Below are 14,070 nucleotides of genomic sequence, written 5' to 3' on the forward strand. Positions count from 1 at the left end.
TATATTTTATAACGTAAGTAAATTAAAGAAACGTTTACTGTCCCTGTTAAAAAGTACCATTAATCAGCTGTTTACTGTAAAAAAAGAGCTTAACACAATTTTATGTAGTATGTTTTGGTTCTTATTCCAGTCGGATTTTATGATGTTCTGTTAAATTTGATCCCACCAGTATAGAGAGAGACCATTATTAATTCCCACTGTAACCATCAAATCCATTAGAAATTTTGTGATTTTACTTTGTGTTTTTATTCATTCAACTGAAAATTGTTAATAATTACTGTTATTTCTTGAATGTATTATTAGTCAAAGCTATTTTGTCACCAAACCAAAGCCAATGTTTAATATTAGACAAAAACTATCTAAGATTTGAATGCTTTCTGGGCCATCATGCGCCCCCTGGAGGATGACATTATATTTTTGCGGCACAGAATCGCTTTCGTGGTACATTGACGTCATACTCTGATCGGTATGCGCAGCGTTGCATGAAGTCAAACAGACATGAAGAAACAAATAAACAAGTTTTATTTGTCTTGTATTAGAGCAGGATCCAAAAGAACATATGTTAATTACACGATTAAGAATTGAATATACTGGTTTAAATTAAGCATTGCACAGAATAGGGAAGCATCCTACTGGATTCTGTGACTACTGTAATGCACAGCACAAGAGACTGTTCAACAGATACACTCTGCAGGAAATATGAGGAGGCTAGAAAGGAGTTGGAGAATCAAATCGGACAACAAAATATGACAATGAAACTTTTTTTTGTAAAAACAAAATAGAAACTATAATTATTTATCTTAAAACAACTGGGTTATTAATAGATAATAATAGATTATTATCATCTGCTGCTCACACTCCAGTCCAGTAGGTGTCGGTATTGCACCTACTTAAGCTGGTTTGCCAAAATGCCAACCGCCAATGAAACCGAAGAAGAAGTCGTCTTACAGCGGAGTCCTGTCATATGTGCAGCTTTGTTGTCATTTTATCTTCTTTCGTTGTGTTTTAAATGATGTTTTTGTAGTGAGTGACAGACAGCTCTTTCACACACGCGTGTTTTTATTTATTTTTTTAAACATGGAGATCTTGGGCAGCACTTTTGACGATTCTGTGTTTGAAGAATCACGGAGCAAAGTCTTAGCGGTTCTTCCAACATACGAGCCCAAACTCTGCGAACCCCAGGTGAGTATCTATAACGGTCACAAGTAATCATAACAATAATACTGATACCATATATTTTATTGCTAAATAATTGTATTGGAAACTAATGGTCTCTGTGGGTCTCCACTGGTAATGTGTTGGGGTCTATCTGGTAGATTGGATCACAATAAATACTGCCCTTATGAAAATTAACCATGGATTTACTACAGTTAAAACCAAAAAACATGGTTACTGTAGTAAAACTATGGTTACCACAAAATAACCATGGCTTTGTAAACCATGGTTTTCAAAAAAAAAAAACATAGTTAAACCATGGTTGGGTGATTCTCACGAAAACTTGGTTTAAAACATGTCAAGCATGAAAATGTAAAAATTGCTTAAATTTCCTTTTTTTCCCACCAGACATTGAAAAACAAAGTCTGGAGTAAATGGGAACATTAATTTAAAAACTTTTACTTATCATTTAACACTTTTTGTAACATAATTTAAAAAAATAGTCCTAAAAAATCTCATTACCGCAACAGTCAGAAAACATCAACACTGACATATTTTCAAAATGACATGACAAACCTGAAAGAACATAATTTGGAGATTCTGCACATGCATTTAAAATCAAAGTAGTATGCTTCTATTAATTAAATTAACATTTAATAAGCATCTGTTGCGGTAATGATAATCAAAATGTCGTGTAAGCATTCTGACAAGACAATATTTCAAATTAACTGTAAAAAAATGATCTTACCTGGTAGCCATCTTGAAGTAACTGGTCCATGTGCTTGGTCACTCAAAATCAAGCTTTATTAAAATTCTGTATGTGTGCTTAAACTGTTCTCAAAAAGTGTTGCGGAGGATGAGAACATCAGGCATGGACACATAATTTTCCTAATTTTTCTTCATTATTATTATACATGAAAATTCAGTAAATATTTTTTCTGTCATCTAAAGTAGTCTAGCAAAACATCCATTTATTTTTTTTCTTAATTTTTTTGTGTTAATTTGATTAAATTACAACATAACGCATGTTCAAACACAGCCGGACACATTGCGGTAATGAGAATTTCAGCAGAAAATGAGATAAAATTTACAATTATAAATTCTTATGTTGAAATCACACATTGTGCAAGGTAGAACATTTGTGTTAATTCTGATGCTTTTTAATGTTACTATATTACACATTTTAAAGCTAAAATCATTCGTGCCATGGTGTTTCAATGGTTTCGTGAGAATCACCCGGTTACTGTAATCAATGCACCAAAAATCATGATTACTACACTTTTACCACAAAGATAAAACATGGTTAATTTCCGTAGGGGTGGAATGAATGAGGCCCGGTGGTTTTAATGGAAACTATTAGGATTTCTATAATTTTTCTCCAGCAGGGATGTTACTATTGGCATATTCCTGTACCATGGTATTTACATAGTAGTCTCTTCAAATACAACTGTAGCTATTATGTCCAACCTGCATACTTTACAATAGAAAAGGTCACCGGATGAACATGTGCAATGATGGTAGCAGATAATCCTTTATTTACTTTGATAATTTCATTATAATGAAGTTAAATTAGTCAATATTATCTTTTATGTAATCATTACGTTTATAATTATGCAGGTGCTTTCAACAAGATTCCTATGCTCATGAGAAGCATATTAGGGATTTTTTAGGAAATTTCTATAGCAGGTTTTGCCTAGCAGCTATTTCTAACTCTTTGTATGTTCCAGTTTTTTTTTTTTACTTTTTATTACAAAAACAATTGCAGTTAAAAAATAACTTCTTAAATGTCATGTTCATGTTTTTCCCATTTATTTGATCTAGTGGTTTTGTCACGATGGAAATATTGAAGGTACATTAGAAGAGCAAAAAACCCATAAGTTCAGAGGAGACCTGGCCTACAGGAGGAAACAGTATCAGGTATGATCGCTGCATGTGTTATCATCATCATGTGTTTTGTAAGTCGTGTTGTTTAGGCATGTGATGTTTGCCATTGACAGGTGGCTCTGGATGAGTACACGTCATGCCTTTCTCTGTTACCTGCTGGAAACACATCAGTAAAGCGAGATGTTCTCGAAGGGATTGCACGATGCTGCTGTCATCTGGGATGGAAAGAAGAGGCTCTAAATGCCTGCGAGAAACTGGTAAAAATATCACACCTTCACAGTCATCACAAATGCATTATTACTGTACTCAGTCTCATAGACCAATCCTTATTAACAATATTATCAATTTCTTTTCTTATGTGTCTATAATTGTCATACTTTCAGATAAACCTGACCCTTAAACACATGTAATAAGCTGCAGTTATGCTGTTTATAAAAGGTAATACTACTACTACATATATGCTGATTTACCTATTAATTTTCTAAACTGAGGTCCGAAATCTCCAACACGTGCCATCTTACATGCGTCCTTCAGCTGGAATTGAGTATTCATGAGCACTATCAAGATCTGACAAACAGCATCTCCAGCCTCCAGCAGTTGTGCTGTCTTCATCCCTATCATCCGTGGCACTGGCTGAATCTAGCCACGAGTTATCAAAGACTCCTGGAGTCTCACAGCAGCCTGGAGGAAGAACCTGATGATCCGCTGCACACAAATAACATTTTAAAACTAAAGACTATTATGTGCTTTATTAGAACAAGGTAAATCTACTAAAACAAATAAGCGATACAGTCATTGACTAGTTTAACAAAAAAATTAAAATTTGTCATTTTGTTTAAATCACCCTTATGTTATTACAAACCTGTAATAACAAACAGAGACAGATTCATGTTCATAGTGTGACCACATATGTTAAACTTTAAAAAAGCCCCAGTCATAAAATGGTAGTAACATAAATGAGTAAAAAGAAATATTATGTAATCTAACAGATGTATTAATGGATTTGTTGATATTTTGCTTTCTCTTAGGCTGTTAATTGAAATCCTGAGGATTCAGCAGTTCTCATTCGTGTTGGAGACCGGTCAGAAGGCTCTACAAGAGACTGATGAAGCTCTAAAGGTTCTGCATCCAAGCGAGAAAACACTACAAACAGTGTCTGAGGTCAGATGAGAAAGTACTTCAGTGACATCTGAAATACACATTAAATATGTCTTTCAATTCAGTACAGTTTTGTAGAAGTTATAAAACCGATGGGGCACAGTTCAAGATAAACTTTACCTTTGGTTTTACTTTTAAAGGAAGACAGACACCACCAGCTGTGTTGTTTTAAAATTAGTTTTAATGACCATTCATATTTATTTTTCAGTTTCTTTATTAAGATCCAAACAAAATGTGTACACAAAAAAAACTGGAAAAAAAACAGCTTTTTCAGGTAAATGTCAGTATTTAGTGTGACCTCTCTTGGCACTTAGCACATCTTTTGCGGAGACTGAATTCCTAATGTCATTTGATTAGAATTAGAAATGCAGATATAATTTTAATTCGGTTTAAGAGAGTCTGCCGGTTCCTGCTATTGCTCAAGTGTAAGAGGAGATCACACTAAATACTTTACACTTTATCTTATAATTTTATAATTTCAGTTTTTTAATACTGCATCCTAATTTTTTGGTGGTGTTCCAAAAAAAGAGACAGAGAATAATTACATACAGTAACAGTATGGCCACTATATCATTGCAGAAGCAACAAATCTAAAGGTGGCATACAGTGTTGAGTGTTACTAAATAATTACTTACTGTAATTTAATTAAAATTTCCTTAAAAAAGGAATTAAGGGATTAATCTTATTTTTCCAGTTATTTAATTGCAGTTACTTCTGATGTAATTGAACTGAATACTGTTTATAGACTGTAGAATGATTATATATAATACAATAGTGGATTTATCATAGGGATGCACCGATATGGAAATTTTGGCCGATAACTCTTTATATTTGGGGGCCGATAACCGATATATATATAGGCCGATAAATATTCATATTAATTTCACAATAAAAAACTCCCAGACCGCGGACATCTTATCTTTGCGCTAGACAAGCATACTCTTCTTAAGCTCGCAACATGTGTCATCTTCGTGCTATGTCACAGAAAGCACCAATCAAAACTCCACATGGCCAGCAATGAGCAAGTGAAGTGGTTCAACAAACCAAAATAATCCATCATTTATCGGCTTTCATTTATCGGCCTAATTTTGCTATCAGACCGATAACCGATAATATTAAAAATAAGCAGTTGTCGGCCGATAACGATATGTTGGCTGATATATCATGCATCCCTAATTTATCATCAAAATTTAAAGTCTAAATATAAAATGCATGTTTTTTATGCATCCTCACTTTAAATACTTTGGTGAGTTAATAGGAAAAATGGTAACACTCTACTGTAGTCTCCAATTCTCACTATTAACTGCTTGGTTATTAACATTAATATTACTGAGATGTTGGTTGTTTATTAATACTTGGAGGGACACTCCACTTTTTTGAGGGTATGCTAATTTTCCAGCTCCCCTGGAGTCAAACATTTGATTTTCGCCGTTTTGGAGTCCATTCAGCTGATCTCTGGGTCAGGCGGTACCACTTTTAGCATAGCTTAGCATAATTGACTGAATCTGATTAGACCATTAGCATTGAGCTAAAAAATAACCAAAGAGTTTCAATATTTTTCCTATTTAAAACTTGGCTTTTCTGTAGTTACATTGGCGTAATAATAAAGTAATAATAATGTTACAGCAGCAATAATAAACTTTGCTGCTGTAACATGGCTGCAGGAGGCGCAATGATATTACGCAGCAGCCGAAAATAGTACCCTTGGTTAATGCAAAGTCCTTGATTACTACTCAACCATATCTGCCTAGAAAATCACAACTTTTAATTTTCTGTCGGTCTTAGTACACGATGTAACTACAGAAGTGTCAAGTTTTAAATAGGAAAAATCTTGAAAGTCTTTGGTTATTTTTTAGCGCGATGCTAATGGTCTAATCAGATTCAATGAATTATGCTAAGCTATGCTAAAAGTGGTGGCATCGGACCCGGAGATCGGCTGAATGGATTCCAGAATGGTAGAAATCGGATGTTAACCTCTTGGGGAGCTGGAAAATTAGAATATTTTCAAGAAAGGTGGAGTGTCCCTTTAAAAACCACACAGTAATCCCTGATTCTGCAAAACCGTATTCTACATCCTTGTACTTAAACATAACAACTACTTTACTAAGTGTTAATGAGCAGTTATTAGAAGTATATTGAAGCAAAATTAGTTATAGTTAATGGGAGAATTGGACCTTAAAAAGTGTCACCAGAATATTTTATGTACTTTTATATGATTTATTTGAGCTGTTATGTTGTATGTTTTACTAAATAAAATGTATTAGTAATTACTAATTAATAATTAAATACTCTTTGGAGAGAGCAATTTGTACAGTAATCTAATTACATGATTAAAGATGTAATTAGTAACTAGTAATTAATAACTTTTTTTGAGTAACTTACCCAACACTGGCGGCAAAGTTGCCTAAGACACAGTGCTTTGCACACCAGCACTGTATATGTGGCATTGTCCCAGATGCTCTTTTCTGTATAATGAACAGGACAGGCCCTGTCTTGCTCAAAACATCAAGATTCGTGTTCAACAGTAGGAGGAAATAAGATGACTACTATTAAAATGTCAGTAATGTTATTGCATAGCCTGAGAAGACTAAGAATATAGCAGACAAGCAGATGCATGTTGGAGCATGACGGCACACTTCTCCTTTTGTGCTCCATTGAAGAAATTATTAACAGGCTAGGAACCAAAAGAGATGATGAGAAAATTATGAAAAATATTTGCTTAACATGATCTTTAATTTCTGCCTTAAAGCAATACTCCAGCCAATTTGCCCCATGATGTACTCGCCCTCAAGCAATCCGAGATACACGTCCATCATCTTTCAGACGAAAACATTTGGAGTTAATTTGGTACATTTTAAAACTTATAATGGGAGGAAACAACTTCTTACTTTAAAGCCCAAAAAGGTGCAACCAGAAGTAATCCACAAAGCTCCAGTGGGTTAATAAAGGTCTTTTGCGGGTAATCGATGCGATACTGTAAAGGGGATGACACACCGGCCGCGCAGCTCAGCGCCGCGCCGTTCTAAAAAAAATTAAGGGCCGATTCACACCGGCTGTGTGGCGTGTCCGTTTTTATTTAGGCTCCCATGTTAGCAGGTTTGACAGTTCACACCGCCTGCATGACACTCAAATCCCTGTCGCGCCACTCACATAGTCATATTTGTCCCAAATCATTAACGATTAACATTGGCTGCTAACGTTTATTTTGCATTTTGAAGTAGACGCTATCTGACGAAGCTCGCGCTATTTAATGTGCACTTCAGGTTTACAATACCTCCGAGTTGTCCTAGACGCAGTGCTGAGCTGCGCTGCCGGTGTGCGATCCCCTTAAGAAAAATATCCATATTTCAAACTATATAAACTATAATAACTAGCTTTTGGTAATGACCCATATAGAGTCACTGCGCAATGTACCCATGGCAACCAATGCTCACTACGCTAAAACTCTCGTGTGACCCCAAGATGGCGCCATTGCCGGAAGCTAGTTATTACAGTTTATAAAGTTAGAAGTATGGATATTTATCTTACAAAATTGTAAAAAAATTGGGGGTTTAAAGTCAGAAGTTGATCCCTAATCCCTGTTTTCTACCATTAAAAAGCTTGGAAGAGTAAGGACATTTACTAAAATATCTCCAATTGTGTATCTCGTATTGCTTGAGGGTGAGTAAATCATGGGGTAATTTTTATATTTAGCTGGAGTATTGCTTGAACTGTTTTGTGTGTTCAGTTATTCATCATATAAATGTATCTCTTACACTGCAAAAAAAAATATTTTCAAAAATGTTCTTAGTGTGTCTGTCTTGTTTTCAGTTAAAATTCTTAAATTAAGATGCCTTTTCTTGATGAGCAAAACGACCCAAGAAAATAAGTCTAGTTTTCTAGACCAAAAATATCAAATTTAAGTGATTTTGTGCATAAAACAAGCAAAAAAATCTGCCAATGGGGTAAGCAGAAAAATCTTGAACATTTTTCTTAAACATTAAATTCAATAAAAATTTGCTTGCCCCATTGGCAGATTTATTTTTGGTCTAAAAACTAGACTTATTTTCTTGGGTCGTTTTGCTCATCAAGAAAAAGCATCTTGATTTGGGAATTTTTGGATGTTTTGACTGGAAACAAGACAGACATACTGGGAACATTTTTTTTCTTGAAAATCATTTTTTGCAGTGTATACTTTAATATCTCAACTCCCTCGTGTCTATGTTATGGACATCCATGATCTCGCATTAGAAACTAATTTTATTTTGATCTATCCTGTTTCAATCTGAGGTAATGTCAGAAGACCTCAATCCAGAGAAGATGAGGGAGGAAAACCAAGATGGGGAGAGTTTATCAGGTCTTCATATTAAAGACTTTGATGACAGATGGTGGAACAAACTGCACACGAAATTGCAGGAGACAACAATACTGGTGGACAGATGAACAAATATTGCTATGCAATTTTTAGGAGTTAATTTTTATTAGAGTTTTATGTGCAGTAACTGTTACAGAGCAAAATAAAATTGTGCATTACAGTATTGTGAATGTAATTTTTTTTACTTTTTCCTAAGCTCCGCATCCCTTTGGTTACTGTTACCTGCTCAGACATGTTTTCATAAAGTGTTATGCGTTGTGAATTTATATTTGCTGTTTGTCTTGAAATTTAATTGGCAAATAAGACAGTAGCGTAATACACAATACATTGTTATCAATGATGGCTGATAGTTAAATGTGAAAATAAAACTTTAAACACAGATTATTTTTATAAACATTTTAAGATAAAAAAAACATAATGCTGTACTATTATAAGTGCCCCAGCATTTTTTTTTTTTTTTTGGAATAATGTAAATGTCATCTTAAATCCAAACACAAAGCACTTTTATAGACTTACATATTTATAATAGTGAACCACAACAGTAAACAGCTGTTAATTTGGTTAAGGATTATTCAGTAACATCTTTATGGTGGTGTACAACAGATATCATTTTTTATGAAGTCTTATACTTTGATATACACCAATGTTATCTAAACCTGTGGGTTGTTTCTAAATCTAGCACCAGTGAAATGTTGGGACTCTGCTGATGGGTTGACCCCTAATGTTATAATCGTTAAACAGTGGGAACTGAGAAGCAATGGGATGATGAATCGTGTTCCTCCGTGTAAGCCACTGAGATCTTTGTGGTCCGGTTGAAGTGCATGGATAACTGGTCTGTCTTACCAGTACAGGAGGTGTAAGGAAGAGGTGTGGGCAGATCGGGCTCTGTGTTTTTGGGCTGTAGGCTTCACCAGCACCTGATGTGTGCTGGGAAAAATCTGGCACCGGTTTAGAAGTGGCATAAAGCCTGCGAAACTCCAGGTCAAATGGTTTTACTGCACTGCCTTTAAAAAGCACAGCCAAGCTTTTGTGAACCTGCCAGGAGAGCCAGGTGAAACTATAATAGAGTAAAATAGTCAAAGAAACTATAAACAAATGTTAGCACCAAAAAGCGTACATTGAATATACATTTAAAGGGATAGTTCGCCCAAAAATGAAAATTCTGTCATCATTTACTCATTCTCATGTTGTTACAAACCTGTATAAATTTCTTTGTTCTGATGAACACAACGGAAGATATTTTGATGGATGATGGTAACCAAACCATTTGTGGACCCCATTTACTTCCACAATATTCTTTTTTCCTATTGTGGAGGTGATTGGGTCCACGAACGGTTTGGTTACAAACATTTCTCAGTAATGTATACAGGTTTGTAACTCAATTGTACCACATAAAAATGAAAAAAGTCAGTTTTTTTATGATATGTTCCCTTTAAAAATTATTTTCTTATTCAAATTTTTTTTCCATTTTGCACTGGTTTGTAGATAATTACATGTCCAGATTTAAATTTTCTTTAATTTTAATCAAACTAAATGGAATTAGGCCTTTGAAAATCTTTTCACATAGATTTTGTAATAAATACCCATTTCTTACATCTCTTGTTGTTGTGAGAAAATCTTATTTTGAAGTTCAGAATCTTTCACTGATTTCGGTAACACTTTACAGTAAGGTAGCATTTGTTAGCAATTATTTCATGCATTAGCTAACACAAACTAACAATGAACAATACTTTAGCATTTATTAATCTTACTTCATGTACATTTCAGCATTTCCTAATACATTTATAAAACCAAGCATTGTAACTGTTAACATGTTTCTAGTGCTTCTATAAAATGTGAAAACGATCAACCCAGTAACTTAGTTTTGGTAAACCATTCTCTGCAATCATGTGAAAAAATATGTCATTGAAATTTGGCTCCCCTTGTGATGTCAGAAGGAAATAGTATCGACCCTTAATCTGCACTATCCAACCACGGCACTGTCATTTAGTGCAGAGATCAGCTCATTTGCATTTAAAAGGACACACCCAAAAACGACACATTTTTGCTCACACCTACACCGTTTTTTGCTAAGTGGCAATTTTAACTTGTTATAATAAATTATATATATGGTATTTTAAGGTAAAAGTTCACATCCATACTCATCCATACCCTTTACACAAAAGTGACATACCTGTATGAGCCGACCAGCACTTGTTTGCAGTCTACAATGATGAATTTCTCTTTAACCTGGCCAGTAAACTTTCTCCCGGATTTGGCACAGTATGTTTGACCCTGAATGCTACGAATTGACATTCGCTGCGTGAAGAGAAGAATAAATGCTTATAATAGGTTCACGTGTTCCACTTTATAACTATAGTTTATAGCTCTGTCTTTATAGGAGTTGTTTACATTCAGTTAACCCTTACAGCAAAAAACAGTGAAAGTGGTAAAACTGTGTTTTGGTGCAAACTTGGTAATATCTAGTGATTGTAGATATGGACAATTTGCATCATCAGCAAAAAACCATAAACAAAACTATGTAATGTAAAAAAAAAAAAATCAATAGGTCAACAACAAATTTGAGTTCACTAATGGCGTGTACACCAAACATTTACAATTATTGTCATGGTAATAATGTTATTAATTAGTATTATAATTTCTGGTACTCTGCTGGGTTGCCATTTCATGCCCAATTTAAAATCTGGGCAAAAATTTATATCAACAGGTTTAAAGGGATACTATACCAAAGAATGAAAATAATATCATCATTCACTCACTCTCATTTTGTCACAAACCTGTATTAATGTCTTTGTTCTGATGAACACGAAGGAAGATACCTTCCAAACGGATCAGAGGCCCCATTGACTTCCATAGTGTTCTTTTTCCTATTGACGTCAATGGGGCCTCTGATTGGTTTGGGTGCAGACATTCCTCAAAATATCTTCTTTTGTGTTCATCAGAACAACAAAATTTATACAGGTGTGTAACAACATAAGAGTGAGTAAATTATGACAGAATTTTTATTTTTTGAGTGAACTATCCCTTTAAGGTAAGTTAAAAGATAGTTTTCTTTGGCCCAGCAGAATTACAACCATTACTTCACAAAGTTAATTAAAATAGTATAACTCAGTGGTTTTCAAACTGGGGGCCGCGAGATGGTGCCAGGGGGCCCCAGTTTTATGACATTTTATGAAATACATTAATTTATCATGAATTCTGTGTAATTAAATAAAAAAAAAAATAAGGCTACTAACCAAAAGCACTACTTTTTTGTATAATTTAATGGTTTTTTTTTTAAATTTTGAGTTTTAGAACAGTTTTTTGTCACAAATTTTCTTTGGGGGGCCGCGAAGGAATGTACCTTACACAAGGGGGGCCGCACGCTGAAAAAGTTTGGGAACCACTGCTATAACTTACAGTAAGGTGTGCCTTGGAGACTTTTACATTTTCACACATCTCCTCAAACACCTGTAAATTGGTGTGGTCCAGAAGCAGATAGACAGATACACTGCGCTTTCTTGTTGCTTCCAGTACGTCACAGAAAATCTCCACATCAGTAAATGTGTCCATGACTATGGCCAAAACCTGTGATAAGTGTGATTTGAAGAGTAGAAGTTACATTGCAATACATGTACTTTTAAGATTGTTGTATAATTAAGATAGTTACAATGTTAATTTTATTGGCGCATTTTTTCTTGCATCACACGCCTAAGCGGAAAGTTTAATCCAAACTTTATCCAACACCTGTCAGGTGAATTGTTAAAGTTTTACAATGAGGTTGTATTATTTTGTTAACATTGGTAAATGCATTAAAATGAACTTTAAGATTTTAAAATGAGTAATATAGTTTTTTAATGCATTAAAGTTACAACTATTCATAAAAAAAAAAAAACTGGGACAGTACCCATTTAAAAGGTACACATTTGCACCTAAAGAGTTCATATTAGTTCCTTAGAGGTAAATATTGGTTCCAACTGTATGGTACATATAGGCCCTTTAAAGATTACTGTCCCAGTGACCATTTTTAAACCCTTTTTTGATCCCATTTTTGCTTGGTGCTAGTGAGCATTACATAAACAAGTACATAAAAAGCAAGTCATGTGGCAGGGTAAATATTCAGATTCTTACTGTAGTAGCTTTCCTAATAAGTTCCCGCAGCAGGTCTTTCAAAGAAGCGGATTTAGCCGACTGGAAAAACACTTCTGTGCTAGGAATGCCTTGCAGATGGTAACTCCAGTCAGCCACCGGCCAGCCAAAGGCGAGAGCGGGCGGATCGCTCTCGGAGGCCACAGGGTTGTACATCTGAGAGGACGCAGATGGAGAACCGGACACCTCTTCATCCCCATCTGCCTCTTCGTTGTCAGCGAGGGGCTTTTTGAGATTGTTTAAGATGTATGCTTTTTCCTCCACTGAAAGAAAGTTGGCTTCGTTCTCCTTGATCAACATTTCTTGGTATCCTGTCAAGCCGTTGTCCAGGAGAGCATCCATGGCCAGACGTGTGCTCTCGTTGTGACTCAAGTCTACAGAAGACACTTGATGGTTTGGTTTCCTTATCTCCTGAACCCTTCGTCTCATCTTCCCGATCACCTTAGACTTTAGGAAACACTGCACAGATAAGCCATTACTTTCAAGGTTCATGTTGACTTAACTTAAGTCTTTACACAAATGGGTAAAATCGCATGCACTTTACAAGTGCTCCAGAGTTGTTGCATTTAGCCTCATATGTTCACAAATGATCCTATCGTGCATCTAGTGTGCAGGCATCTCACGGTACACTGGGAATTTGTGCACCAATTTGTCAGGTTTTTATGATCAGTGATTTTTAATCTGAATGTCAGTGTAAAACCCTGGGGAAAGTAGTTAGTGGTTTTTCCTCAGACAAAGTAAAAAGGAGGGCAGTAATTGGCTCACAAACAGCTTTGGCCCACAGGCTTTAATGGGTGGGGATGTAAGGTTTGCTAAGTCAATAAGACTGAAGTTCCCGTGTGTTTAAAAACAAATGATGTGAATGGCAGGCCATCAGATTCACTGTAGTCACAGTGTGTACCCATGCATCACTCGAGGAAAATATTAAGCCTGATCCTCTCCCTGATAACACACCTGCTTACCTAATCGCCTAAATAGATCACATGTGATATTAAAAGGAATATTCCATTTTCTTAAAAGAAAAATCCAGATAATTTACTCACCACCACCTCCTTGTTCAGTCGAGAAGAAATTATGTTTTTTGAGGAAAACATTGCAGGATTTTTCTTATTTTAATGGACTTTAATAGACACCAACATTTAATGCTTAACAATTAACAGTTTTTTTCAAACGAGTTTCAAAGGACTACAAACAATCCCAAACGAGGCACAAGGGTCTTATCTAGCAAAACGATTGTCATTTTTGAAAATAAAAATAACAAATATACACTTTTAAAGCACAACTTCTCGTCTAGATCCGGTCGTGATGCGACAGCGTGACCCCACGCAATACGTCATGACGTCAAGAGGTCACAGAGGACGACCGCGAAACTCCGCCCCAGTGTTTACAAG

General features: G+C 35.3%; 2 protein-coding genes across 2 annotated transcripts; one reads left to right on the plus strand and one right to left on the minus strand.

Annotated features, from left to right (window-relative positions):
- Positions 1–906: 906 nt before the first annotated feature.
- On the plus strand, positions 907–8,714 carry c10h8orf76 (chromosome 10 C8orf76 homolog). The gene is made up of 6 exons (XM_073872473.1): positions 907–1,182; positions 2,977–3,072; positions 3,153–3,290; positions 3,523–3,800; positions 4,068–4,200; positions 8,467–8,714. The coding sequence occupies exons 1-6, from the start codon at positions 922–924 to the stop codon at positions 8,617–8,619; spliced, it is 1,059 nt and encodes a 352-aa protein (XP_073728574.1). The 5' UTR covers positions 907–921; the 3' UTR covers positions 8,620–8,714.
- Positions 8,715–8,850: 136 nt separating this feature from the next.
- On the minus strand, positions 8,851–13,687 carry fam83a (family with sequence similarity 83 member A). The gene is made up of 4 exons (XM_055211722.2): positions 12,662–13,687; positions 11,951–12,118; positions 10,725–10,849; positions 8,851–9,608 (listed from the first exon to the last, which is right to left on the minus strand). Exons 1-4 carry the CDS (start codon positions 13,169–13,171, stop codon positions 9,227–9,229), a joined length of 1,185 nt encoding a protein of 394 aa, XP_055067697.2. The 5' UTR covers positions 13,172–13,687; the 3' UTR covers positions 8,851–9,226.
- Positions 13,688–14,070: the final 383 nt, after the last annotated feature.

Source organism: Misgurnus anguillicaudatus, chromosome 10 (assembly GCF_027580225.2).
Source record: "Misgurnus anguillicaudatus chromosome 10, ASM2758022v2, whole genome shotgun sequence".
NCBI lineage: Eukaryota > Metazoa > Chordata > Actinopteri > Cypriniformes > Cobitidae > Misgurnus > Misgurnus anguillicaudatus.

Bases quoted from the DNA above. Each gene is read 5' to 3' on its own strand.
- fam83a (XM_055211722.2), bottom strand. From the start codon at position 13,171: ATGAACCTTGAAAGTAATGGCTTATCTGTGCAGTGTTTCCTAAAGTCT. The intron at 12,119-12,661 runs GTAAGAATCTGA...CACTTATCACAG, and splicing joins TTATTAGGAAAGCTACTACA to GTTTTGGCCATAGTCATGGA. The intron at 10,850-11,950 runs GTAAGTTATAGC...CTCTTCACGCAG, and splicing joins TCTCCAAGGCACACCTTACT to CGAATGTCAATTCGTAGCAT.
- c10h8orf76 (XM_073872473.1), top strand. From the start codon at position 922: ATGAAACCGAAGAAGAAGTCGTCTTACAGCGGAGTCCTGTCATATGTG. The intron at 1,183-2,976 runs GTGAGTATCTAT...TATTTGATCTAG, and splicing joins CCAAACTCTGCGAACCCCAG to TGGTTTTGTCACGATGGAAA. The intron at 3,073-3,152 runs GTATGATCGCTG...TGCCATTGACAG, and splicing joins ACAGGAGGAAACAGTATCAG to GTGGCTCTGGATGAGTACAC.